Here is a 27,645-nt window from a genome sequence, read left to right on the forward strand (position 1 = left end):
CCGTCGCCCCGTCTCCGGTGAGGTCTTCCCCGGCCATCTTCGGGAACCGCGCCGCCGGTGAACAGTGGTCTCGCCCGATCCAGATCTGGGGAAAAGTAAACCCTAGGTCATTTTTTCCCTAAGTCCTGAAATTTGCAGATCCATGTGCCATTTTTCATCATGCTATATCTCCGCATCCGTAGCTCCGATTCATGCATATAGCATATCAAAATGTTCGTTTCAGAGGGTACATCATTTCATTCCATTGCACCATTTTCATTTGAGCTCATCTTGATGCCCGAAATGCTGTTAGAAGAGGGCTACTTGAGTTAATTGTCAGATCTGCTACTCCATCTTAGACATTTGTCATTTTTGCCATGATTATTGTGTGCATGATATGCCCATGAGTTCTACATATGTTTTGTTAAGGGTTTTGTCATCTTTTCAGAGGTGCAACCCATGTATTTTTGTGATGTGTGTGGTGCCTAGTGCAAGCTTGCAAAGTGAGGCACCCGTTAAATCTGTTTTCAGGGACTTAGTAATTTCACAGAAGTCCTGGGATTGTTTAGTTCATGATGCCATATGTTCATGTTGTTTCCTAGTGATCCGTGCCTCTTTTGAGGATGATCAGTAAAGGAGTTTTGTTAATATTGTAGTGCTCTATCCATCCGTGTCTTTGTTTGCATATATGGAGCAGCCTAGCTTGAGTCAATCGAGCTCTACTTTTGCATCGTTGTGAATCTGGGCATATCGTCAACTTGTTTGCGATTTTGCCGACATTATTGTAATTGATCCGTGCATGCTATGCTATTGTTCTTGCCATGTCTAGCTTGCATTTTGTGCCTTCTTAATGGATGTATGATTGCCTTGCCATGAGTTGCACCGTGGTGAGTGCATCGAGCTCGTAAACATGCCTACTTGAGTTATGTTTCAGCATGTCCCAGTTTTCACTAAGTCTGAAAACTGATTATGTTTTTGCTATGTTTGTGTGCTTGTTAGTATATTTTGTGATCCCTTTTGGCTCAAGGTCACTAAGGGACTTTTGTTAAACTTGTTGAGTAGCTCCATGCCATGTCTTACTTTGTCATGTTCAGGTCCTGTAGCATGTTGTTTTGTTGCTCCGAAGAGGGCTATATGATCTGAAATTCCAGACAAGTGTTAATTTCACTAAGTTTGAGATCTGTTTACCATTTGCATTTTTGCCATGCTTGTTTGAACCTGTTAATGGATGAATTAGTCGTAGCTCAGTGCTAGACTTTTGTTAAGCATCTTGAATGCTTCCCTTCCATGTATTTTGATGCCATGTTTGAGTGTTGTAGCATGTTCATCTCATTGCATTTAGATGCATACTTGCTGTAAATCGCAGACCGGTGTCATATTTGAATCGCTTGCCATTTCCAAACCGTAACTCCGATTCCGGTGATCTTTATATCGTTTTCAAGCGATTTCATCTCATCTTTCCAGTGGCACACTTGGTTTTCCAAGTTGAGGCCAGGTTCATTCATTTCCTGTCATATCTTGCATATGCATACTGCATTGCATCCCGCATAGCATACCATGTTTGCATCTTCTTGTTTGATCCTTGCACGTGGTTGATTGTGTTCTTGTTGCTTGTTTGTCTTGTTTGGGTAGAGCCGGGAGACGAGTTCGCTATCGAGGAGCCCGTTGAGTTTGCTTTCGAGGATCCAGGCAACTCTGACAACTTTGCAGGCAAGATGATCACACCCTTGAAATCACTACTATTTTTGCTATACTAGTTTGCTCGCTCTTTTGCTATGCCAATGCTACGATGCCTACCACTTGCTTTCAAGCCTCCCAAATTGCCATGTTCAGCCTCTAACCCACCATTGTCCTAGCAAACCGTTGATTGGCTATGTTACCGCTTTGCTCAACCCCTCTTATAGCGTTGTTAGTTCAGGTGAAGATTGGAGACCGTTCCTTGGTGGACCATTTATTTACTTGTTGGGGTATCATTATCTTGCCATGTTATCTTAATGCATCTATATACTTGGTAAAGGGTGGAAGGCTCGGCCTCTCGCCTAGTGTTTTGTTCCACTCTTGCCGCCCTAGTTTCCGTCATATCGGTGTTATGTTCCCGGATTTTGCGTTCCTTACGCGGTTGGGTTATAATGGGAACCCCTTGATAGTTCATCTTGATTAAAGCTTTTCCAGCAATGCCCTACCTTGGTTTTACCATTTGCCACCTAGCCCTTTTTCCCTTGGGTTTCCGGAGCCCGAGGGTCATCTTATTTTTAACCCCCCCCCCCGGGCCAGTGCTCCTCTGAGTGTTGGTCCACCTGTCATCTACCGGTGGCCACCAGGGGCAACTCTGGGCTGGTCTACCCGTACCTAAGACAATCTGAGTGTGCCCTGAGAAAGAGATATGTGCAGCTCCTATCAGGATTTGTCGGCACATTCGGGCGGTGTTGCTGGTCTTGTTTTAACCTGTCGAAATGTCTTGTTGTACCGGGAGACCGAGTCTGATCGGAATGTCTCGGGTGGAGGTCTATTCCTTCGTTGACCGTGAGAGCTTGTCATGGGCTAAGTTGGGACTCCCCTGCAGGGATTTGAACTTTCGAAAGCCGTGCCCGCAGTTATGGGCAGATGGGAATTTGTTAGTGTCCGGTTGTAGATAACTTGAACCTTAACTTAATTAAAATGAATCAACCGTGTGTGTTACCGTGATGGCCTCTTCTCAGCGGAGTTCGGGAAGTGGACACGGTGTTGGAGTAATGTTTGTGCAGGTTGCTCTCTAGTTTCTTGCTTGCGCTTTGCCTCCTCTTCTCGCTCTCTTTTGCGAATAAGTTAGCCACCATATATGCTAGTCGCTTGCTGCAGCTCCACATATATTTACCTTACCCTACCTATTAAGCTTAAATAGTCTTGATCGCGAGGGTGCGAGAATGCTGAGTCCCTGTGGCTCACAGATTACTATTACACCAGATGCAGGGCCAAATGATACAGCTCCAGATGGCGTGCTTGAGCTCAAGTGGGAGTACGACGAGGACTCTCAGCGTTACTATGTTTCTTTTCCTGATGATCAGTAGTGGTGCCCAGTTGGGGTGATCGGGACCATGTCGCTTGTTGGGTTATCTTTTATTTTGGCACCGTAGTCGGGCCATGAGTGTTTGGATGGTGTATGTTATTTATGTACTTGGTTGACGTGGCGAGTGTAAGCCAACTATGTTATCCCTTTTATTTACCTATATTACATGGGATGTTTGTGATGATTGCCTGACTTGCGACATATGCCTTCAATGCGATTATGCCTCTAAGTCGTGCCTCGACACGTGGGAGATATAGTCGCATCGAGTGTGTTACAAGTTGGTAATCAGAGCCTTCCCCGACCTTAGGAGCCCCCACTGATTGATCCTTTTTAGCGGCCGAGTTGTGTCTAGAAAAATGTTTTGTCATTTAGGAATTATATATCGGAGAGCTTAGGAATTCTTTTTACTTCCCAGTCTCCTCATCGTTCTGGTAAGGCATCCTGACATAGAGTTTTAACTCTTCTCTTCTCAAATTTCACTAAAAAAAGTTTTAGGATCACGCGGGTATCTTGGAATCGTTCTGATGGTTTTATGATGAGAACATTGTCTTGGTGCCTCCTATCAGGGGTTTAGTGGAAGTGTCCCGGGGAGTTGAGCTCTGAGGTGTTGTCATCATAATTTTATCGTTGCAGTTCTGGAATACCTGAGTTTAGTACGCCGACGTTGAAAATCTCTTTTATGCAGTTCGTTGGTGAGATAACCTCGACGCCACCCAGTACTGGGGCGGGAGTTCGGGAGTATCGCCATAACTTGTATAACGGGTGTTTTTCGAAGGTTGAAGTAGATGGTTCCCGAAGGTTTCTTGGTTATGTGTTGAAGGATGGATACAGCTGGATGTAGGATTTGCTAGTTTGGGTGAGATATTATGCTTCCCATGTATCCCCAACACCTGATTGCATAACTGGAAAGGTTCGGGAGTTTCATAGGTGGGAATTCTTGTAGCTCTAGTTCTTCTTCCACGGATATTCGTTTGAGATTGGGATTTCTTACCGATTATTCGTTCTTGGTCCGTACCTTGTTGATTTACTTCTTCTACCTAATTCTACGTGGCTTCGCAATTTATGGATATGTGAGCATTTCAAGAGGAATGCATTCGTTCATTTTGTTCGGATGTGAAGACTTTATGTGGCTATTTTCATTCCGTTGGATTCAGCTTCATTTGTCTATCAATGTGCTAATGGATGTCAACCTCTTCAGGATGGCTCCTCCAACGCGCACGACTCCGAATCAAGATCCGCCACCACCTCCACCTCCTCCCGGAGGCATGGCAAGCTGTGTGGCCGCAACCAATGCAAACACGCAGTTGATCATGCAAATCCTCCAAGAGCGCAATCGAGGCAACAATCAGTACCACTTTGCTACACTGAACCAGTTCCTTGCTAATGGGCCAAAGACGTTCAGCAATTGTGTTGAGGCAACCGATGCTGACGATTGGCTTGTGGATCTGTGTAAGCATTTTGAGTGCAGCAACGTCAGGCCTGAAGATTTCGTCAAGTTCGCTTCCTTCCAACTCAAAGATCAAGCTGCAGAATGGTTCCAGCAGTACAAGGATTCCAGAGGTGGACGTCTGATCACTTGGGATGAATTTCATCAAGATTTCCGAGCTCATCACATCCCTCAAAGTGTGACTGAAAGTAAGCGTGAGGAATTCCGCAACTTGAAGCAAGGCTCTTTGTCTGTCTATGACTACAACAAGTTGTTCTAGAAGCTCGCCCGCTTTGCCAAGCAGGACGTACCTGATGAGAAGAGCATGATATACCAGTTCAGGGGTGGTCTCAGAGAAGAAATTCAGCTCGCTCTTGTCCTCTTTGAGCCGTTGAGGTACGATGAGTTCTACAACATGGCACTGAAGCAAGAGGCTGCTTAGTTGAGGTGTGATGCTTCCAAGAAGCGAGTCAGAGATGTTACTCCTTTTTCCTCTACTCAAGTGGCCAAGCAGCAGAAGTATTGGCTTCCTCCTCCTCCGTTCGGTCAGCCATATCAGAAGAGCAAAGGTGGCAGTGGTTCTTCCCACCCACCCAACCCTGGCTTTCAGAACAAGACTTCATCGCAAGCTCCAAGATCGAGTGCTCCGTACCACCGTCCGCTTTCAGAGGTCACGTGCAACAAGTGCCAACAGAAGGGTCACTATGCCAACAAGTGTTTCAACCAGAGGCGTCTTCCTCCTCCTCCTCCTGTCAGATCGGCAAGTACAGCAGTGGTCAAGCATAACCCCAAGCACGCCAAGGTCAATTTGATGAATGCAGCTCAGGCAGAGGATTCGTCAGATGTCATCATGGGTAACCTTCCTATTAATGATATTCCCGCAAAAGTTCTTTTTGACATGGGTGCATCGCATTGTTTCATCTCGAGGCCGTTTTCATCTAAGCATGGTTTGGCTTTGCAAATTTTGCCTAGTCCATTAGCAGTTGTCTCTCCCGGTAGGCGCATGCAGGCTAACTCCATTGCTCCGGATGTTACTATCACCTTGGGGGACTACAAGTTTCTGGCTTCTCCATCGGTTCTTGGTGACTCGGATATTGATCTTATTCTCGGAATGCATTGGCTCTCTAAGCACAAGGCTCAGCTTGATTGTGCAGCCAGGCAGATTCAATTGACTCATTCGTCTAAGGATGTAATTGTCTTTGCCGCTCGTGATGATATAATCCGGTTGTTTTCTCTTAATGAGAAGGGTGAACTGGATGCTATCTCGCAAATTCCAGTCGTTTGCGAATATCAAGACGTCTTCCCAGAAGAGCTTCCAGGAATGCCTCCGCACCGGCCAGTTGAATTTGTCATTGATCTTGAGCCCGGTACGGAACCTGTGTGCAAGCGTCCTTACAAGCTCGGACCTAAAGAGTTGAAGGAGCTGAAGAAACAACTCGATATTCAAGAAAGAATGGGTCTCATCCGGCCTAGTTCTTCTCCGTGGGGTTGTGGTGTTCTTTTTGTGAAGAAGAAGGATGGAATGGATAGACTTTGTGTTGATTACCGTCCATTGAACAAGAAGACCATCAAGAACAAATACCCACTTCCCAACATCAACGAGCTGCTCGAACAACTCAAGGGTGCCCAAGTATTCTCCAAGCTTGATCTCCGTATGGGTTATCATCAGATTCGAATCCATGAGCAAGATATTCCCAAGACGGCCTTCAGGACAAGCTATGGGTCATATGAATACACTATCATGTCTTTTGGCCTCATCAACGCTCCTCCGACTTTCTCTCGCATGATGAACTTCATCTTCAACCCCTACACCAATGACTTCGTTTTGGTATATCTCGACGACATTCTGGTTTTCTTGAAGAACAAGGAAGATCATGCCAAGCACTTGCGTTTGGTTCTTGATAAGCTGAGGGAACACCAGTTCTACGCCAAGTTCTCCAAGTGTGAATTTTGGCTCGATGAGGTTCTTTATCTTGGTCATATCATCTCTTCCAAGGGCATTGCCGTGAATCCTGAGAAGGTGTCTGCAATTGTGAATTGGGAACCTCCTCAGAACGTGAAGCAACTCCGTAGCTTCCTCGGTCTCGCAAGCTACTGTCGAAGATTCGTTGAAAACTTTTCTAAGATCGCGAAGCCTCTCTCAAATCTCCTCCAGAAGCACGTCAAGTACGTTTGGTCTCCGGAGTGTGATATTGCTTTCAACACTTTGAAAGAGAAATTGATCACTGCTCCAGTTCTGACTCCGCCTGATGAATCCAAGTCGTACGAGGTCTTTTGTGATGCCTCTCTCCAAGGTCTTGGCGCAGTATTGATGCAAGAGAAGAAAGTTGTTGCTTATACCTCTCGCCAGTTGAAGCTTAATGAGAAGAACTACCCCACTCATGATCTTGAGTTGGCGGCAGTTGTGCATGCTCTTTTGACTTGGAGACATCTTCTATTGGGAAGAAAAGTGGACATTTTCACTGATCACAAGAGTCTCAAGTACATCTTCACTCAGCCTAATCTCAACCTCAGGCAAACTCGATGGGTCGAAATGATTCAAGAGTATAATCCGAGTATCGAGTATACTCCAGGCAAGGCCAATGTGATTGCTGACGCTTTGAGCAGGAAAGTGTATTGCAACAGTCTGATTCTCAAGCCTTATCAAGCCGAGCTTTGTGAAGCTTTCCGTAAACTTAATCTGCAAGTTGTTCCTCAAGGTTTCCTCGCCAACCTTCAAGTCTCTCCTACCTTGGAAGACCAAATTCGCCAAGCCCAGCTTCTTGATGCTATGGTGAAAAAGGTGAAGATTGGGGTTGCCAAGAGTCAACCCAAGTACAAGTGCTACCGCCTTGATGACAAGGACACTCTCTTCTTCGAGGATCGAATTGTTGTACCCAAAGGTGACCTCCGCAAAGTGATCATGAATGAGGCTCACAATTCTCTCCTCTCCATCCACCCTGGGAGCACGAAGATGTATCAGGACCTCAAGCAAGCTTATTGGTGGACTCGAATGAAGCGCGATATTGCTCAATTCGTGAATGAGTGTGATGTCTGCAGAAGAGTGAAGGCAGAACACCAAAGGCCAGCTGGTCTCCTCCAACCTCTTGCCATTCCAGAATGGAAGTTTGACCACATTGAGATGGACTTCATGACTGGGTTTCCAAAGTCCAAGCGTGGCAATGATGCTATATTCGTTGTCATTGACAAACTCACTAAAGTGGCTCATTTTCTGCCTATCAAAGAGTCGATCACTGCAGCGCAATTGGCGGAACTCTATACCTCTCGAATTATCTCTCTGCATAGTATTCCTCAGGTGATCTCTTCAGACCGTGGCAGCATCTTTACCTCCAAGTTTTGGGATTCTTTTCAGAAGGCCATGGGCACCAACATCCGCTTCAGCACAGCTTCCATCCTCAAACAAGCGGTCAAGTTGAGCGTGTCAACCAGATTCTTGAAGATATGCTCAGGGCTTGTGTGATCTCCTTCGACATGAAGTGGGAGGATTGTCTTCCTTATGCTGAATTCTCCTACAACAACAGTTTTCAAGCAAGTTCGGGCAAGGCCCCGTTTGAAATTCTGTATGGCAGGAAGTGTCGTACCCCTCTCAACTGGTCCGAAACCGGTGAACGTCAGCTGCTGGGTAATGACTTAATCACAGAGGCAGAAGAAATGTGCAAAGTCATTCGTGATAACCTCAAAGCAGCCCAATCCCGTCAGAAGAGCTACTATGATAGTAAGCACCGTGATTTGGCTTTCGAGATCGGAGATCATGTTTACCTCCGCGTCTCTCCTATGAAAGGGACTCGTCGTTTCGGTATCAAAGGGAAGCTTGCCCCTAGATACGTGGGACCTTTCAAGATTGTCAGCAAGAGAGGCGACCTCGCCTATCAACTCGAGCTTCCGTCAAACTTTGCAAATGTTCATGATGTGTTCCATGTCTCTCAGCTCCGAAAGTGCTTCAAGACGCCTGACCGCACCGTCAACTTCGAGGACATTGAGCTCCAAGAAGATCTCTCTTATCGTGAGCACCCAGTTGCTATCCTTGAAGAGACTGAACGCAAGACTCGCAACAAGTCGATCAAATTTCTCAAAGTCAAGTGGTCACACCATTCCGACCGTGAAGCTACATGGGAACGCGAGGATCACCTCCGTTCTGAGTACCCGGCGTTCTTTCAGTCCTAGATCTCGGGACGAGATCTTTTCGTAGTGGTGGAGTGTTGTAACACCCCGGATATGATTTTCCCAATTTGTAATCCAACTCTTGCCGTTTCCGGCGTAAGTTATTTTATTTTCTCGGGTTTGGGTCTTTGTCTCCATGTGTTGTTATCATTGTCATGCATCTCTTATCATGTCATCATGTGCATTGCATTTGCATACGTGTTCATCTCTTGCATTCGAGCATTTTCCCGTTGTCCGTTTTGCATTCCGGCGCTTCGTTCTCCTCCGGTGGTCATTTCTAGCTTTATTTCGTGTGTGGGGATTAAACATTTCCGGATTGTACCGAGACTTGCCAAGCGGCCTTGGTTTACTACCGATAGACCGCCTGTCAAGTTTCGTGCCATTTGGACTTCGTTTGATACTCCTACGGTTAACCGAGGGACCAAAAAGGCCTCGTGTGTGTTGCAGCCCAACACCCCTCCAATTTTGCCCAAAACCCACCTAACTCTGCTCCATCATCTAGAGCGTTCGATCACGATCGCGTGGCCGAAAACCGCACCTCATTTGGACTCTCCTAACTCCCTCTATGCCTATAAATAGGTCCCCTCCGTTTTCGGATCTCCTTCCTCCCCGAAACCCTAAATTCACCCCGCGCGCGCTGGACATGTCCGCTTCTCGCCGGACACGCCGCGCCACCACCCCGAGCCAGTGAACGCGTGCCATGTGGCGCTGCGCCCAGCCGCTTCCAACGAGGCCCGCCGGGCCCAAGCCAGCCCCCGAGGGCCCAGTCCGCGCGCCGCCCTCCCGCCTTCGTCCTTCACCGAGCCGCCGCCGCCTCTCCGCCGCGAGCCGCCGCACGCCCCACCCAGCCGCCCCTCGCCGGCGCCCGCTCGCCCTCGTCGTCCGAGGCCCCACCGGCCGCCACATCCACCTCGCCTGGCCTCGCCCCGCCGCCTCTCCGGCGAGCCCGTAGCCGGATCCGCCCCGCCGTGGCTCCCCGTCTCCGACCGCCGTTGCCCCGTCTCCGGCGAGGTCTTCCCCGGCCATCTTCGGGAACCGCGCCGCCGGTGAATAGTGCTCTCGCCCGATCCAGATCTGGGGAACAGTAAACCCTAGGTCATTTTTTCCCTAAGTCCTGAAATTTGCAGATCCATGTGCCCTTTTTCATCATGCTACATCTCCGTATCCGTAGCTCCGATTCATGCACATAGCATATCAAAATGTTTGTCTCAGAGGGTACATCATTTCATTCCATTGCACCATTTTCATTTGAGCTCACCTTGATGCCCGAAATGCTGTTAGAAGAGGGCTACTTGAGTTAATTGTCAGATCTGCTACTCCATCTTAGACATTTGTCATTTTTGCCATGATTATTGTGTGCATGATATGCCCATGAGTTCTACATATGTTTTGTTAAGGGTTTTATCATCTTTCCAGAGGTGCAACCCATGTATTTTTGTGATGTGTCTGGTGCCTAGTGCAAGCTTGCAAAGTGAGGCACCCGTTAAATCTGTTTTCAGGGACTTAGTAATTTCACCAAGTCCTGGGATTGTTTAGTTCATGATGCCATATGTTCATGTTGTTTGCTAGTGATCCGTGCCTCTTTTGAGGATGATCAGTAAAGGAGTTTTGTTAATAGTTTAGTGCTCTATCCATCTGTGTCTTTGTTTGCATATATGGAGCAGCCTAGCTTGAGTCAATCGAGCTCTACTTTTGCTTCGTTGTGAATCTGGGCAGATCGTCAACTTGTTTGCGATTTTGCCGACGTTATTATAATTGATCCGTGCATGCTATGCTATTGTTCTTGCCATGTCTAGCTTGCATTTTTTGCCTTCTTAATGGATGTATGCTTGTCTTGCCATGAGTTGCACCGTGGTGAGTGCATCAAGCTCGTAAACATGCCTACTTGAGTTATGTTTCAGCATGTCCCAGTTTTCACCAAGTCTGAAAACTGATTATGTTTTTGCTATGTTCGTGTGCTTGTTAGTATATTTTGTGATCCCTTTTGGCTCAAGGTCACTAAGGGACTTTTGTTAAACTTGTTGAGTAGCTCCATGCCATGTCTTACTTTGTCATGTTCAGGTCCTGTAACATGTTGTTTTGTTGCTCCGAAGAGGGCTATATGATCTGAAATTCCAGACAAGTGTTAATTTCACTAAGTCTGAGATCTGTTTACCATTTGCATTTTTGCCATGCTTGTTTGAACCTGTTAATGGATGAATTGGCCGTAGCTCAGTGCTAGACTTTTGTTAAGCATCTTGAATGCTTCCCTTCCATGTATTTTGATGCCATGTTTGAGTGTTGTAGCATGTTCATCTCATTGCATTTAGATGCCTACTTGATGTAAATCACAGACCGGTGTCATATTTGAATCGCTTGCCATTTCCAAAGTGTAACTCCGATTCCGGTGATCTTTATATCGTTTTCAAGCGATTTCATCTCATCTTTCCAGTGGCACACTTGGTTTTCCAAGTTGAGGCCAGGTTCATGCATTTTCTGTCATATCTTGCATATGCATACTGCATTGCATCCCGCATAGCATACCATGTTTGCATCTTCTTGTTTGATCCTTGCACGTGGCTGATTGTGTTCTTGTTGCTTGTTTGTCTTGTTTGGGTAGAGCCGGGAGACGAGTTCGCTATCGAGGAGCCCGTTGAGTTTGCTTTCGAGGATCCAGGCAACTCTGACAACTTTGTAGGCAAGATGATCATACCCTTGAAATCACTACTATTTTTGCTATGCTAATTTGCTCGCTCTTTTGCTATGCCAATGCTACGATGCCTACCACTTGCTTTCAAGCCTCCCAAATTGCCATGTTCAGCCTCTAACCCACCATTGTCCTAGCAAACCGTTGATTGGCTATGTTACCGCTTTGCTCAGCTCCTCTTATAGCGTTGTTAGTTGCAGGTGAAGATTGGAGACCGTTCCTTGGTGGACCATTTATTTACTTGTTGGGATATCATTATCTTGTCATGTTATCTTAATGCATCTATATACTTGGTAAAGGGTGGAAGGCTCGGCCTCTCGCCTAGTGTTTTGTTCCACTCTTGCCGCCCTAGTTTCCGTCATATCGGTGTTATGTTCCCGGATTTTGCGTTCCTTACGCGGTTGGGTTATAATGGGAACCCCTTGATAGTTCGTCTTGATTAAAGCTTTTCTAGCAATGCCCAACCTTGGTTTTACCATTTGCCACCTAGCCCTTTTTCCCTTGGGTTTCCGGAGCCCGAGGGTCATCTTATTTTTAACCCCCCCCCCCCCGGGCCAGTGCTCCTCTGAGTGTTGGTCCACCTGTCAGCTGCCGGTGGCCACCAGGGGCAACTCTGGGCTGGCCTACCCGTACCTAAGACAATCTGAGTGTGCCCTGAGAAAGAGATATGTGCAGCTCCTATCAGGATTTGTCGGCACATTCGGGCGGTGTTGCTGGTCTTGTTTTAACCTGTCGAAATGTCTTGTTGTACCGGGAGACCGAGTCTGATCGGAATGTCTCGGGTGGAGGTCTATTCCTTCGTTGACCGTGAGAGCTTGTCATGGGCTAAGTTGGGACTCCCCTGCAGGGATTTGAACTTTCGAAAGTCATGCCCGCGGTTATGGGCAGATGGGAATTTGTTAATGTCCGGTTGTAGATAACTTGAACCTTAACTTAATTAAAATGAATCAACCGTGTGTGTTACCGTGATGGCCTCTTCTCGGCGGAGTCCGGGAAGTGGACACGGTGTTGGAGTAATGTTTGCGCAGGTTGCTCTCTAGTTTCTCGCTCGCGCTTTGCCTCCTCTTCTCGCTCTCTTTTGCGAATAAGTTAGCCATCATATATGCTAGTCGCTTGCTGAAGCTCTACATATATTTACCTTACCCTACCTATTAAGCTTAATAGTCTTGATCGCGAGGGTGCGAGATTGCTGAGTCCCTGTGGCTCACAGATTACTATTACACCAGATGCAGGGCCAGATGATACAGCTCCAGATGGCGCGCTTGAGCTCAAGTGGGAGTACGACGAGGACTCTCAGTGTTACTATGTTTCTTTTCCTGATGATCAGTAGTGGTGCCCAGTTGGGGTGATCGGGACCATGTCGCTTGTTGGGTTATCTTTTATTTTGGCACCGTAGTCGGGCCATGAGTGTTTGGATGATGTATGTTATTTATGTACTTGGTCGACGTGGCGAGTGTAAGCCAACTATGTTATCCCTTTTATTTACCTATATTACATGGGATGTTTGTGATGATTGCCTGACTTGCGACATATGCCTTCAATGCGATTATGCCTTTAAGTCGTGCCTCGACACGTGGGAGATATAGTCGCATCGAGGGTGTTACAGCTTTTCTGCTTTATAGCGCTACTACTATGGGGTTACTAGTAGCGCTTTCCTGAAAAACGCTACTGCTAAATAGCAGCAGCATTTACTTCTTTCCCGCGCTACTACTATGCTACTGTGTATAAGCGTTTTTCTAGTAGTGCTTGCCTTATTAATTGCCATGCATGACATAAATTAGTACAACATTTAATATGATACGGTATCATAATATGATATGAAACCACATCCTCTCTTTTCTCATCTAATTATGTGCTACATCATCCAAAAAATCTAGTTGGCATGCATGATACCACTTAGACTAGCCACAATAGATAGTAACATATACTAATAACATACACATATTTCTAGACGATATTACTATCTTCATAGTGGGTAGTAACTTAAGTGTGATAACATGCAAAGATTCATTGATTAGGTTATAGACTCATATTACATTGGAACATGTGATATTACAGTAACTAGCTAAGTTACTACAACTATCTCTCTCTTTATTAACTCATTGCCACATAAGCAAATTTGCTGAGTTGGACTCGATGTTGCTGCTGAAGTTACTCCCACTGTGGCTAGTCTTATGATACTTCCATTACGACCAGCCTTATTCCCTACACCAGCCATAGCTCATAGGCCCGCAACCAATAGCACACCAATCCTCCTACGTCCTACATGACTCCTCGAAACAATGAAATATTAACTCATCACTAGCAGACTTGGTCCAACTCACGATCAAGTGATGCCCAGTTCCCTTAACCGCCTCCTGTTGTATCAGAATTCCACAAAATGTTGCTTGTGCTCCCTTTGCCGCATCCAAGAGGCCGCCCACCAAAGGAGGGTGCATCATTGCTAGACTACTTACCCAACATAACTTGAATTTTAGACTCATCTATCTACTTTTTAAAAATATAAATGTTATATATTGTACCTTTTGGATACCCAGTGGGTATGAGTATGAGTATGGGTGTCAATTTGTGTCCATGTGTATTGAACTGGATGGGTATATAAAGTTTTTTTGGGTATGAGTTTGGGCAGAAGGGGGTTGTACCCACCCGAGAATGTATCTGGTGAAACGACCGAATTGGTGCACCAGATGCACCAGCTATGTATGGGCTGTTGGATTCGAAAGAAAGGGACATGATTCAGTGCGATGACGGGCCTGATGGTACATTTGCAGACCAGTCCTTGCAGCTCAGCTAAATCCAACGAATTGGCCTCCCCGTACTCAAATCGTCTTCCTCCCCTTTGCCAGATTCTGTACCAGTACATCCTCTTGAAGCTAGGGTTAAGGTCCAGCGAGCTCAAAGATTGATCTCAGAGCTTAACGAAACGCGGCTGTCTCTCCCTCTTCTGTACCACTCAGGCGAATTAGGGCTATTAAATTTCGACGGTCTCTCTCAACAATCCGCCGCCGGCGCCGCCGGCGCCGTCAGCACTATCCAACGATAGCAGCTCAAGGATGTAGGTATGTTCGCTTCTTCCTCTATCCATCTTGTTCCAGTTGACTAAAGGGCATGTTTTTGTTGATTAAGAATTGGAATAGTGTGCTGTGAGCACCAAATTTAGGTATGAGCTGTGACTATATTTCTACAATCTGCGTGCCAATTACAAGGGATGCACTCCCTGTTTTCATCCTTTATTGGTAAACAATATTAAAGAGAACGTGTACTTACAGAGTCTAACTGAATTTCGTGAAAGCATTACGAGTTCATCTTATTGATTTTGTTATCTAGTTCGTCCTTTACTCATCATCAATTTATGTTTTCCATAGTTACAAAAACATTTTTAGCTAACTACTGCTGAGCCAAATCAATATGTATCACCAATGGTGCATCGCTACTTCTCTAGTAGTGACTGTCCTTTGTGTTCTAAAAATGTGATACTTTGGAATCCAATGTTATTTCCACACAGAGATGCCTATGATTGTAGCTTAGGGTGTCACTACTAAGTTTAGCTTGGCTCCCCTGATGCCACCATTATTTTGTTTGAAGGTCATTACGGAGTCTCATTGCCCGGAGCCGGTAAATCTGTTGAAGAGCCTGAGCTATGACTGGGTAATCTTCAGAGGAGTCATCTTCATAGGTCTCCAAGATGGCATTGATGAAACTGATAATTTCACCTCTCATACTAGTCCAGATCGTGTATGGCTGTCTCAGGCTTCAGTTTTTGTAGCACCATGTAATCATCAAGAATGTACATTTGCTAGAAAATCTTGTATGCAGGTTTTCTGTAGTTTACATGAGTGGTTGTTGTACAATATACAGATGCTTGTGTTGTTCCGATGTGAAAGATGTGATGTTCTTGCATAGAAGCATCTAAATAAAATGTATTCAGATATCTTTTGGTTGTTACCGGTACTGATTTAGCAGGGCAGCAATAAAAGTTAATTGATATGATAAAAAAGAATACAGTATGAAGTCCCAGGTTGTGCGTATCTTTCCACTAGATATGTCGATCAAAAATTTCCAGAGATAATGGATGTCGGCTGCACAAATCTTGTGATGTATATCACATCTTCTATATATCCACAGGAAAAGATGTAACTGGGTTACAACAAATAAAAGAAACACCATGTATACAGGCTGACATAATCCTACCGTGGAAATTTAGTAGTTTCTCTTCTCATTTTTCTAACCATAATTTTCACATGTTCATGATCTAATTGTTTCTAAGCTGAGAGACGTAAATTATGAAGCTCTCTATTCACATTCTTTTTAAATGCATCTCTTCAGAAATTTGACATCAGGTTGAATGATTAAAAGTTTACAATTACACTGTATCCTCCAGTTCCTTGCTCGGAAATCCCACGAGTGCCCATGTCATAACCAGAACTCAGAAGATCAGGTTTGTCCGGGTCTGGATTTTCTGCTTTGTCATACTAACGATTTGAAAGCAAATATGCAGCAGCTGTCACATTCTTCCAGGTGAAAGAAGAATGCATTATGGTCATCCTCATAGCTATGCAAAAAACCTACTCCAGGCTCCAGACTGAAGACTACTATTCCAGGCCAGATGAGCTAATCTGGTCCTAGGTAGGCTTCTCCAGAATCACTACAGGAAGCTCAAGATCACTCTAACTCCATAAAATGTTACAAAACAAAAGCTCTTTTGTTCACTTACAGAAAAAATCATCACGACAGTTACTTGTAAAGTTGCATCTTTTATACTTAATATAACAGAGTTATATTTATCAAGCTTTCCACTTAAACATTACATATTTAAAGAAGCAGTACAGATTTCCATACATCTTAAACATTACATATTCTATTGCATTCTTTATTTTCAGATTTCCTGAACTTCAGGCAAGGGTCATGTCAGAATTTTCATCACTTCACTCCTGCAAAAATGCCTAAAAATATCTATTACAGATGAACATGTTCTCACTTATCGAAATTCAGATGATGATGCTAAAGCACAGAGCAACAAAAAACAGAGGAAAATAAATGAACGGTGCTCAATACACATAGTAATAAGGTTGCCCTAATTCGGAAAGTGTTCACATGAGCACGACATATAGCAAGCTGGCTACAGCTGCGACAATAACACAGAAAGACAAACCAAATCTTAAAACCTACATTAAGCTAGGCTTAGCAATTCGTTGCCCGGTCATACAATCTTTTCTTCCTGGTTAAACATGGCTAATGGGACAACATGGTTTACTGTTAGCGACTTCCTGAAGCTAACAGTGACCACATCCAGAGTTACAGACATAGAACATATGCATTCTTCAGTGACACATTTGCAAATGTGAGCTCCTGGAAGCACCAAAAGTCGAAAACCTCATCGCCTATGAATATCACTGCCATTTCCAGCAAGAATGTAGCCAGCTGAATGACTTCACATAATTATTCCAACATCAAATTAGTGAAACCACCGCCCCTACTTATCAGGAACCTTTTGGATGCTATTTGCCCTGTAAAGAATAAGAAAACAACATTAGCAAAATTGTAGAAAGGACATCGACATTTTTTCAAGGTTGCTTACTTTACCTCTTCTTCTTTTGGTTCACTGTTTGCTCTGAACCCCTTTTCAATCTCTTACCACTCCCTTTTGTGTTTGCTACATCTGGTGGATGAATACTGATCACACTTGGGAATGATGTTCCGACGAAGGATTCAAATTCTTGAACTTTACTTTGCTCACTAATGGCACCCATCTGTTCCAATTGCGTGAAGGCATCACCAACAACCTTGTGAAAATATCTCATTTTCTCCTCACAATGTTTCGCCGCATGAAGTGCCAAGCTAAATTTTGAACATGTTTCCGAGTACAACTTTTTTATGGTAGGTGAAAGACATGTAGATGGGCCTTCTAGCTCATGTCCGTTGGCGTCATAGGAAAGCTGACGTGCTGCCATTTTAGTCCACCTATGCAACACATATTGACTAGGAATTTCATTACACCCCTCATTCTTTAGGACAACAATGATGTGCGGCAGATGATACCCAGTGATTCGAACATACTACAAGAACAGTGTGCTGCCTTAGTACTAGTGTTGAAACTAACCACTCTAACTTTACCACTCTTGCTGCTAATACCAATGGTCCGGACCTCACCAACCTGGACAATTGATTTAACATGACAATAATCCCTTGCAGCCACCACCTGACGTTGAAATTCAGCAAAAACCTCATGAGTATAAACATCTCTACCATGACTCTCGATACTCCAACAAGTCTCGAGCATAGGTAGTGTATGAAGGCTGGCATTGTCTTCTTGCAATTCTTCTTGCCGCTGTTCCTCTAAAGCTGTTTCAAACCTGACCCAAAACTCAATCAATGCAAGATTTCGGTTGGCGAAGTGTCTGAAGAATGCATTCTCACTCTCAGATCTTGATGTAGTACTCCCTCCGGTCCTTTTTACTCTGCATATTAGAATTCTTTGAAGTCAAACTTCACAAAGTTTGACCGTATTTATATGAAAAAATATCAACATCTGCAATGCTAAAGTTATACAATATGAAACTTTAAGTCATGACACATCTATTGATATTGATTTCAGATTGTGAATGTTGGTACTTTTTTCTATAAAGTTGGTCAAACTTTACGGGACTTGACTTTAGTCAAATCTTATATGCGAACTAAAAAGGACCGGAGGGAGTACGCAAGATTCCGCCAAGGTGGGTCTCCATAAAATATGCCGGAATCCATGAGTTGCGTGACTCATACTTCTCCTGCAACCATGTATTATCTGCTAGCCCAAAGTCGGAGATTATTGAACACCATTGTGACTCAAACTCACTTGGTGTCTCTGATCCCCAAACACCATTGTGACTCAAACCGTTCATGAAAATCTGGATTATTTTTCATGGTGGTGCCAACCTTTTCAGTAAGCTTCATGAGGATGTGCCACATACAAAGCCTATGCTTAGTGTTTGGAAAAACTTGTTCTACTCCTATTCTCATGCTTTGGTCTTCATTGGTCATGATGAGCTTAGGCGCAACCCCAGACATTGCTTTCAAAAAAGTCTTGAACAACCATATATAAGATTCTTTTTTTTCATTCCATAAAAAAGCAGCACCAAATGTGACACAAGATCTGTGGTTGTTAACTCCTGTGAAAGGGGCAAATACCAAGTTATACCTATTAAATCGATATGTTGAGTCAAAAGACACAACTTCACCAAACAATGAGTAGTTCTTTCTGCATATGCTATCCGCCCAGAAAATATTTATAAGTTTGTCATTCTCGTCGACTTGGTAATCAAAATAGAATGCTGGATTGGCAGCCTACTTACTTTTCATTATATCTACTATGATCTGTCCATCTGCTCCCTTAATTGCTCTTTTAAAATCACGGTGAGAGTTTTGGAAGTCACGCTTTGTGCATCCCACATTTTCCGGACCCCCCTTCTCTACACTAAGCAAGCGATATGCTGCAGATGTGCCAACCATTGCTTTATGACATGTAAGTAGTTTGCTCCTCAACTCACTACTTACTTCCCTATTTGACTTGATGAGATGTCTCTTACTTGGCGAAATAAGTTGGTGAGTGTGTGATTGAACAAACCGGGCAACCTTATATTTGCCATCATCCTGCCTCCTCAGTCCAATCATAGCCTCACAACCACACCTGGTTAACTTGAATTTTCGTTTAGGTTTTATCCTTTCCTCTTCTGGGGCCTCCTTTCTCCAACCCTCTCTAGCACAAACAAACCTCTTCCACAGTACGCCATGTTCATCTTTGTGTGTCGTCCATGTGCGAACCGAGAACCCGACTTCATGAGCATACATTTTGTAGAATGTCATACCTTCCTCCCAAGTGTCAAATTGCATACCAATTACGGGCTGTAAGTTAGGATCACACTCCGGCTCATATCTTGACCCCTGGATATGCAAAATAAAAAGATGTGCGGTTCATAAACTACAGCTCATGCATTGGATGTGCGGAAAAAACTACTATACTTACACAAAACGGAAGACTGCTAGTTCGTGTTGGCGTGTGGTAGCTATTTTCATTGTTTTCGACCTGCTGGATCGTGCCCTAGAAATTTCAGAAAAAATCATCAGGTGACAGAAACTGTGCGACGTACGTATGTGACCAATACAACAAATGAATTACCATGGCAAAGCTGTTGGCATCATCTTCAACTCCCATTGCCGTAGTTGACCCAATACTTAGAGCACCACTTGTCATGGACTCCATGGCTGACTATTTTTCATGCAAATATAACACAAAACATCACACGCAGGTTAAAAAGTGGATAATTAACCTAGTACCAGGCAAAACACATCAATACTTTTTACTTAAGAGCATAGGTACAATGTGGACATCAGCAAAACAAAATGAGGAACATGAACAACTAGGATTACCATAGAAAGTTTAATTGAACATTGCAAATGCCGTTCCCATTTCATATCAGCGATGTGGAAGAAGTTCATATAGTACATTACTAGTTCATGTACAAGAACCCCGTAGGAACAACCAGTAACTAACCCACTCTTGCCATGTAGTAGGCTCCTAGGAAGTCATTTCTTTCACATACATGCCGAGTTGTCCACCTTACTATCAAGTTAGCAAAGGTATAAAAAAATTGTATACAAAGGAACAGAACACACAGAGCACATCCCCCTCAACTATTTGCACCGGCTGTTGTGATTACTACTAGAATTTCACCAACATCCAACGGATCAATTTTGTGCCCATACTATTCATATTCCCAAATGCCATTGGCTTCAAACACATGGAAACTGAATGGCCTGGAGGAAGCAAATATTACTGTACATGGATAACAGAACAACCAAATTCGATGCTCATACCTTGGATCCTGAGCTATAAAGGACGATGGCTAGGTACTATTCAACTGCACAGCTGCACAAACCTTACTTTAGAGTTTGCATCAATATGGTTTTTCTATACTACAAAATACATATTAAGGTTCAGAACACTAGTTATTCAACTTTGCATAGGCTATTTTGCAGTAGAATATCTGCAGTCGTGTATCTCATACAGAAATCAGGTGCTCATACTACTTATTCAAGTCGCAATGATACTAGTTTGGAATAAATTGGGGAAATCCCAAAGGGGAAGAACCCAATATGACCATGATAAATGGATAATGGGATAAGAGAACATACCCTAAAATCCTCGAGGCGCAGAAGATAGCTGACTCCTTTGGGCAGTTCCTCTTCGCCCCCAGGAGCTACAGCACAACTCCTCTACATTTACGTGCTCGCCGGCGGCAATGGCGTCTTCGTCGGGCGCGACTCAGAGGAGAGGAGGGGAGCTCGTGCTTCAACGGCGCCGGAACTAGGTCCAAGATAGAAGTCGGAGAAAGTCCAGGAGAGGGGGCGAGAGAGGCAACGGAGCAGACTTCCCGAACCCTAGCGCGCAGCTGGACGGCCTGGTACAGAGTATGGCAAGGGAAGGAAGACGATGTGGGTACAGAGAGGTCAGATCGCTGGATTTAGCTGTAATGCAAGGACTATTTTGCAAATGTACCGACAGCCCATCATCACACTGAATCCTGTCCCTTTCTTTCAAATCCAACGGCCCATACATAGCTGGTGCATCTGGTGCACCAGTTTAGTCGTTTCACCAGATACGTTCTCGTACCCACCCATACCCTACCATTGCCATCCCCTACAGTTGGAGCCACTCTAGTCTGGTACTCTAACCATTACTAGTGATCATTGATCAACCTTAACTAGTTTGGGTGCTTAGCCAAGTTTGATCGTTTGCTCTTTCTCTTACTTTTGTATTGCCTCATTTTCATGCATCACTTAAGCTCCTCACCTCCTTGGTCTGATGAGCTGATTTTTCAATTCACTAACAATTGCCCGTGCGTTGCAACGGGAGTATAAACATTCTAGTAGATTACCCCTGACTGCACGTCTATTATTGTATTATTGTTTTTGAGAATCCCCGTATATTATTATATTGATACGCTAAAATCTTACCAAATCTTTGTATGCAATCGCCATGATTTATGTGCCATTTTATTGTTAAGCACTTACTTAGTAAGAATTTAATGACTTGCCAACAAAATATGTGTTTATTTTGGTAAGATAATAAACATGAGACAATTGAATGGATGGGAGAAAAATCAAATATGGGAGGAAAAAATCAAAGAGGATAAGGAAAGAGTGGGACGTATATATAGAAGGTTAAACGAAAGAGAGGTGAAATGGGAATCTTACGTTCTTTTTAAGTATTTCAATTCATAAAAGCTTGACGAAAGCGTTCTCCCCACACAAAAAACAAAGAAATAGAGCATGCCGTAGCTAGACAATTATTAGTCTCCTAATCAATCTGATCCACCTGCACCCGCAAAAAAAAATCTGATCCACCTGCCTACCATGCACGCGCGTGATATCCCTAGCAGCAAGCTAGAGCTAGGAGTTGAAGTGCCGTGTTCTGATCATGTGGTTGTTTTGGTGAAGGGATCGGCTGAGCAGGGACCAACAGGGCCTAAATGTCGACGTTATGAGTTGTTCTGGGAGAGAGATGCAACGCTACCGGACATGATAAAAGAGGCTTGGGAGGCTGTAGGTATTGTGCAGAACCTAGGCCAACTGCGTGATGCCCTCACAAAGACTATGGTGACCCTGGGTTCTTGGAGTAAAAAATTTGGTAATGTGACCAGGGAGCTTGCCAAGTCACGATCCCAGTTAGAAGAATTGATGCATATGAATGCAGATCAGCAGGATATTCATTTGGTCACAGATAAAATTGTTGGAAATATGCCCTAGAGGCAATAATAAAAGTATTATTATTATATTTCCTTGTTCATGATAATTGTCTTTTATTCATGCTATAACTGTATTATCCGGAAATCGTAATACACGTGTGAATACATAGACCATAATATGTCCCTAGTGAGCCTCTAGTTGACTAGCTCGTTGTGATCAACAGATAGTCATGGTTTCCTGGCTATGGACATTGGATGTCGTTGATGACGGGATCACATCATTAGGAGAATGATGTGATGGACAAGACCCAATCCTAAGCATAGCACAAAGATCGTGTAGTTCGTTTGCTAGAGCTTTGCCAATGTCAAGTATCTCTTCCTTTGACCATGAGATCGTGTAACTCCTGGATACCCTAGGAGTGCTTTGGGTGGATCAAACGTCACAACGTAACTGGGTGACTATAAAGGTGCACTACAGGTATCTCCGAAAGTATCTATTGTTTTATGCGGATCGAGACTGGGATTTGTCACTCCGTGTAAACGGAGAGGTATCTCTGGGCCCACTCGGTAGGACATCATCATATGCGCAATGTGACCAAGGAGTTGATCACGGGATGATGTGTTACGGAACGAGTAAAGTGACTTGCCGGTAACGATATTGAACAAGGTATCGGTATACCGACGATCGAATCTCGGGCAAGTAAAATACCGCTAGACAAAGGGAATTGTATACGGGATCGATTGAGTCCTTGACATCGTGGTTCATCCGATGAGATCATCGTGGAACATGTGGGAGCCAACATGGGTATCCAGATCCCGCTGTTGGTTATTGACCGGAGAACGTCTCGGTCATGTCTGCATGTCTCCCGAACCCGTAGGGTCTACACACTTAAGGTTCGATGACGCTAGGGTTATAAAGGAAGCTTGTATGTGGTTACCGAATGTTGTTCGGAGTCCCGGATGAGATCCCGGACGTCACAAGGAGTTCCGGAATGGTCCAGAGGTAAAGATTTATATATAGGAAGTCCTGTTTCGGCCATCGGGACAAGTTTCGGGGTCATCGGTATTGTACCGGGACCACCGGAAGGGTCCCGGGGGCCCACCGGGTGGGGCCACCTGCCCCGGGGGGCCACATGGGCTGTGGGGGGTGCGCCTTGGCCTACATGGGCCAAGGGCACCAGCCCCAAGAGGCCCATGCGCCTGGGGAAACCCTAAAGGAAGAGTCCCAGCAGGGGAAGGCACCTCCTAGGTGCCTTGGGGGGGGGGGGGGAGGACTCCTCCCCTGGCCGCCGCCCCCTTGGAGATTGGATCTCCTAGGGGCTGGTGCACCCCCCCTTGGGATCCCTATATATAGTGGGGTAGGAGGGCCTCCCAAACACACCTTATGCCTTTGGTGCAGCCCCTCCCTCTCTCCCAAGTTCTTCTCCTCTCCCGTGGTGCTTGGCGAAGCCCTGCGGGATTGCCACGCTCCTCCACCACCACCACGCCGTTGTGCTGCTGTTGGATGGAGTCTTCCTCAACCTCTCCCTCTCTCCTTGCTGGATCAAGGCGTGGGAGACGTCACCGGGCTGTACGTGTGTTGAACGCGGAGGTGCCGTGCGTTCGGCACTTGATCATCGGTGATTTGAATCACGACGAGTACGACTCCATCAACCCCGTTCACTTGAACGCTTCCGCTTAGCGATCTACAAGGGTATGTAGATGCACTCTCCTTCTACTCGTAGCTGGTTTCTCCATAGATAGATCTTGGTGACGCGTAGGAAAATTTTGAATTTCTGCTACGTTCCCCAACAGTGGCATCATGAGCTAGGTCTATTGCGTAGATTCTTTGCACGAGTAGAACACAAAGTAGTTGTGGGCGTTGATTTTGTTCAATATGCTTACCGTTACTAGTCCAATCTTGTTTCGACGGTATTGTGGGATGAAGCGGCCCGGACCGACCTTACACGTACTCTTACGTGAGACAGGTTCCACCGACTGACATGCACTTGTTGCATAAGGTGGCTAGCGGGTGCCAGTCTCTCCCACTTTAGTCGGAACGGATTCGATGAAAAGGGTCCTTATGAAGGGTAAATAGCAATTGGCATATCACGTTGTGGTTTTGCGTAGGTAAGAAACGTTCTTGCTAGAAACCCATAGCAGCCACGTAAAACATGCAACAACAATTAGAGGACGTCTAACTTGTTTTTGCAGGGTATGCTATGTGATGTGATATGGCCAAGAAGAATGTGATGAATGATATGTGATGTATGAGATTGATCATGTTCTTGTAATAGGATTCACGACTTGCATGTCGATGAGTATGACAACCGGCAGGAGCCATAGGAGTTGTCTTTATTTATTGTATGACCTGCGTGTCATTGAAGAACGCCATGTAAACTACTTTACTTTATTGCTAAACGCGTTAGTCATAGAAGTAGAAGTAGTCATTGGCGTGACAACTTCATGAAGACACGATGATGGAGATCATGATGATGGAGATCATGATGATGGAGATCATGGTGTCGTGCCGGTGACGATGATGATCATGGAGCCCCGAAGATGAAGATCAAAAGGAGCAAAATGATATTGGCCATATCATGTCACTATTTGATTGCATGTGATGTTTATCATGTTTATGCATCTTGTTTACTTAGGACGACGGTAGTAAATAAGATGATCCCTTACAAAATTTCAAGAAGTGTTCTCCCCTAACTGTGCACCGTTGCTACAGTTCGTCGCTTCTAAGCACCACGTGATGATCGGGTGTGATGGATTCTTACGTTCACATACAACGGGTGTAAGACAGTTTTACACAGCGAAAACACTTAGGGTTAACTTGACGAGCCTAGCATGTGCAGACATGGCCTCGGAACACAGAGACCGAAAGGTCGAGCATGAGTCGTATAGTAGATACGATCAACATGAAGATGTTCACCGATGATGACTAGTCCGTCTCACGTGATGATCGGACACGGCCTAGTTGACTCGGATCATGTAATCACTTAGATGACTAGAGGGATGTCTATCTGAGTGGGAGTTCATAAGATGAACTTAATTATCCTGAACATAGTCAAAAGACCTTTTACAAATTATGTCGTAGCTCGCGCTTTAGTTCTACTGTTTTAGATATGTTCCTAGAGAAAATATAGTTTGAAAGTTGAAAGTAGCAATTATGCGGACAGTAGAAAGCTTATGTCCTTAATGCACTACTCAGTGTGTTGAACCTTGAACGTTGTCTGTGGATGTTGCGAACATCTGACATACACGTTTTGATAACTACGTGATAGTTCAGTTAAACGGTTTAGAATTGAGGCACCAAAGATGTTTTTGGAACATCGCGAAACATATGAGATGTTTTGAGGGCTGAAATTGGGATTTCAGGCTCGTGCCCACGTCAAGGGGTATAAGACCTCCGACGATTTTCTTAGCCTGCAAACTAAGGAAGAAAAGCTCAATCGTTGAGCTTGTGCTCAGATTGTCTGAGTGCAACAATCATGAGATAGTGATGTTTCTCCAAAGTCATTGCCGCCAAGCTGCTAGAGCTTCGTGATGAACTATAACATATCAGGGATAGATATGATGATCCTTGAGGTATTCGCGATGTTTGACACCGCGAAAGTAGAAATCAAGAAGGAGCATCAATTGTTGATGGTTGGTGAAACCACTAGTTTCAAGAAGGGCAAGGGCAAGAAGGGATACTTCATGAAACGGCAAATCGGCTGCTGCACTAGTGAAGAAACCCAAGGTTGAACCCAAACCCGAGACTAAGTGCTTCTGTAATAAGGGGAACAGCTACTGGAGCAGCATTACCCTAGATACTTGGTAGATGAGAAGGATGGCAAGGTCGATAGAAGTATATTGGATATACATTATGTTAATGTGTACTTTACTAGTACTCCTAGTAGCACCAGGGTATTAAGATACCGGTTCAGTTGCTAAGTGTTAGTAACTCGAAATAAAAAGCTACGAAATAAAAGGAGACTAGCTAAAGGTGAGCTGACGATATGTGTTGGAAGTGTTTCCAAGGTTGATGTGATCAAGCATCGCACGCTCCCTCTACCACCGAGATTGGTGTTTGCGTTGAGCATAGACATGATTGGATTATGTCTATCGCAATACGGTTATTCATTTAAGGAGAATAATGGTTACTCTATTTATTTGAATAATACCTTCGATGGTCTTGCACCTAAATAAATGGTTTATTGAATCTCGATCGTAGTGATACACATTTTCATGCCAAAAGATATAAGATAGTAATGATAGTACCACTTACTTGTGGCACTGCCATGTAAGTCATAATGGTATAAAACACATGAAGAAGCTCCATGTTGATGGATCTTTGGACTCACTCATTTTTGAAAAGTTTGAGACATGCGAACCATGTCTATTGGTATATATGCATGAAGAAGCTCCATGCAAATGGACCGTTCGGACTCACTTGATTTTGAATCACTTGAGATATGCAAATCATACCACATAGGCAAGATGACTGAAAAGCCTCGGTTTCAATAAGATGGAACAAGATAGCAACTTGTTGGAAGTAACACATTTTGATGTGTGCAGTCCAATGAGTGCTGAGGCATGCAGTGAATATCGTTATGTTCTTACTTCACAGATGATTCGAGTAGATGTTGAGAATATTTACTTGATGAAACACAAGTCTGAATTATTGAATGGTTCAAGTAATTTCAGAGTGAAGTAGCAGATCATTGTGACAAGAGGATAAAATGTCTATGATATGATCATAGAGATGAATATCTGAGTTACGAGTTTTGGCACATAATTAAGACATTGTGGAAATTGTTTCGCAATTAATACCGCCTGGAACACCATAATGTGATGGTGTGTCCGAACATCATAGTTGCACCCTATTGGATATGGTGCGTACCATGATGTCTCTTATCGAATTACCACTATCGTTCATGGGTTAGGCATTAGAGACAACCACATTCACTTTAAATAGGGCACCACGTAATTCCGATGAGATGACACCGTATGAATTATGGTTTAGAGAAACCTAAGTTGTCGTTTCTTAAAGGTTTGGGGCTGCGACGCTTATGTGAAAAAGTTTCAGGATTAAGCTCGAACGCAAAGCGGATAAAATGCATCTTCATAGGAAACCCAAAATAGTTGGGTATACCTCCTAATTCAGATCCGAAAGCAATATGGATTGTTTCTTGAATCGGGTCCTTTCTCGAGGAAAGGTTTCTCTCGAAAGAGTTGAGTGGGAGGATGGTGGAGACTTGATGAGGTTATTGAACCGTCTCTTCAACTAGTGTGTGGCAGGGCACAGGAAGTTGTTCCTGTGGCACCTACACCAATTGAAGTGGAAGCTTATGATATTGATCATGAAACTTCGGATCAAGTCACTCCCAAACCTCGTAGGACGACAAGGACACGTACTACTTCGGAGTGGTAAGGTGATCCTGTCTTGAAGGTCATGTTGCTAGACAATAATGAACCTACGAGCTATGGAGAAGCGATGGTGGGCCCGAATTCCGACAAATGGTTAGAAGCCATGAAATCCGAGATAGTATCCATATATCAGAACAAAGCATGGACTTTGATGGACTTGCCCGATGATCGGCAATCCATTGAGATAAATGGATCTTTTAAGAAGAAGACGGACGTGGATGGTAAT

The 27,645-nt window shown here is 44.4% G+C and overlaps 1 protein-coding gene and 1 long non-coding RNA gene across 5 annotated transcripts; one reads left to right on the top strand and one right to left on the bottom strand.

Moving 5' to 3' along the window:
* The first annotated feature begins 14,083 nt into the window (after positions 1 to 14,083).
* On the top strand, positions 14,084 to 15,274 carry LOC119314630. Its single transcript, XR_005152397.1, has 2 exons — positions 14,084 to 14,357; positions 14,884 to 15,274. It is a non-coding gene; the product is annotated as an uncharacterized LOC119314630 (long non-coding RNA).
* A 1,035-nt stretch (positions 15,275 to 16,309) lies between these two features.
* On the bottom strand, positions 16,310 to 20,782 carry LOC119318473 (protein FAR1-RELATED SEQUENCE 5-like). 4 transcript variants are annotated; one of them, XR_005154131.1, is made up of 7 exons: positions 20,470 to 20,782; positions 20,152 to 20,203; positions 19,454 to 19,543; positions 19,301 to 19,375; positions 19,143 to 19,218; positions 16,882 to 17,756; positions 16,310 to 16,805 (listed from the first exon to the last, which is right to left on the bottom strand). XR_005154131.1 is itself a non-coding variant. In XM_037593036.1 (4 exons), exons 2-4 carry the CDS (start codon positions 19,535 to 19,537, stop codon positions 18,622 to 18,624), a joined length of 756 nt encoding a protein of 251 aa, XP_037448933.1. In that variant the 5' UTR covers positions 19,538 to 19,543; positions 20,470 to 20,781; the 3' UTR covers positions 17,916 to 18,621. The 4 variants fall into 4 exon arrangements, 1 of the variants encoding a protein (XP_037448933.1); XR_005154130.1 differs by having other exon boundaries at positions 18,630 to 19,218; XR_005154132.1 differs by lacking the exon at positions 19,143 to 19,218.
* Positions 20,783 to 27,645: the final 6,863 nt, after the last annotated feature.

The sequence above is a fragment of the Triticum dicoccoides genome, chromosome 6A (assembly GCF_002162155.2).
Source record: "Triticum dicoccoides isolate Atlit2015 ecotype Zavitan chromosome 6A, WEW_v2.0, whole genome shotgun sequence".
NCBI lineage: Eukaryota > Viridiplantae > Streptophyta > Magnoliopsida > Poales > Poaceae > Triticum > Triticum dicoccoides.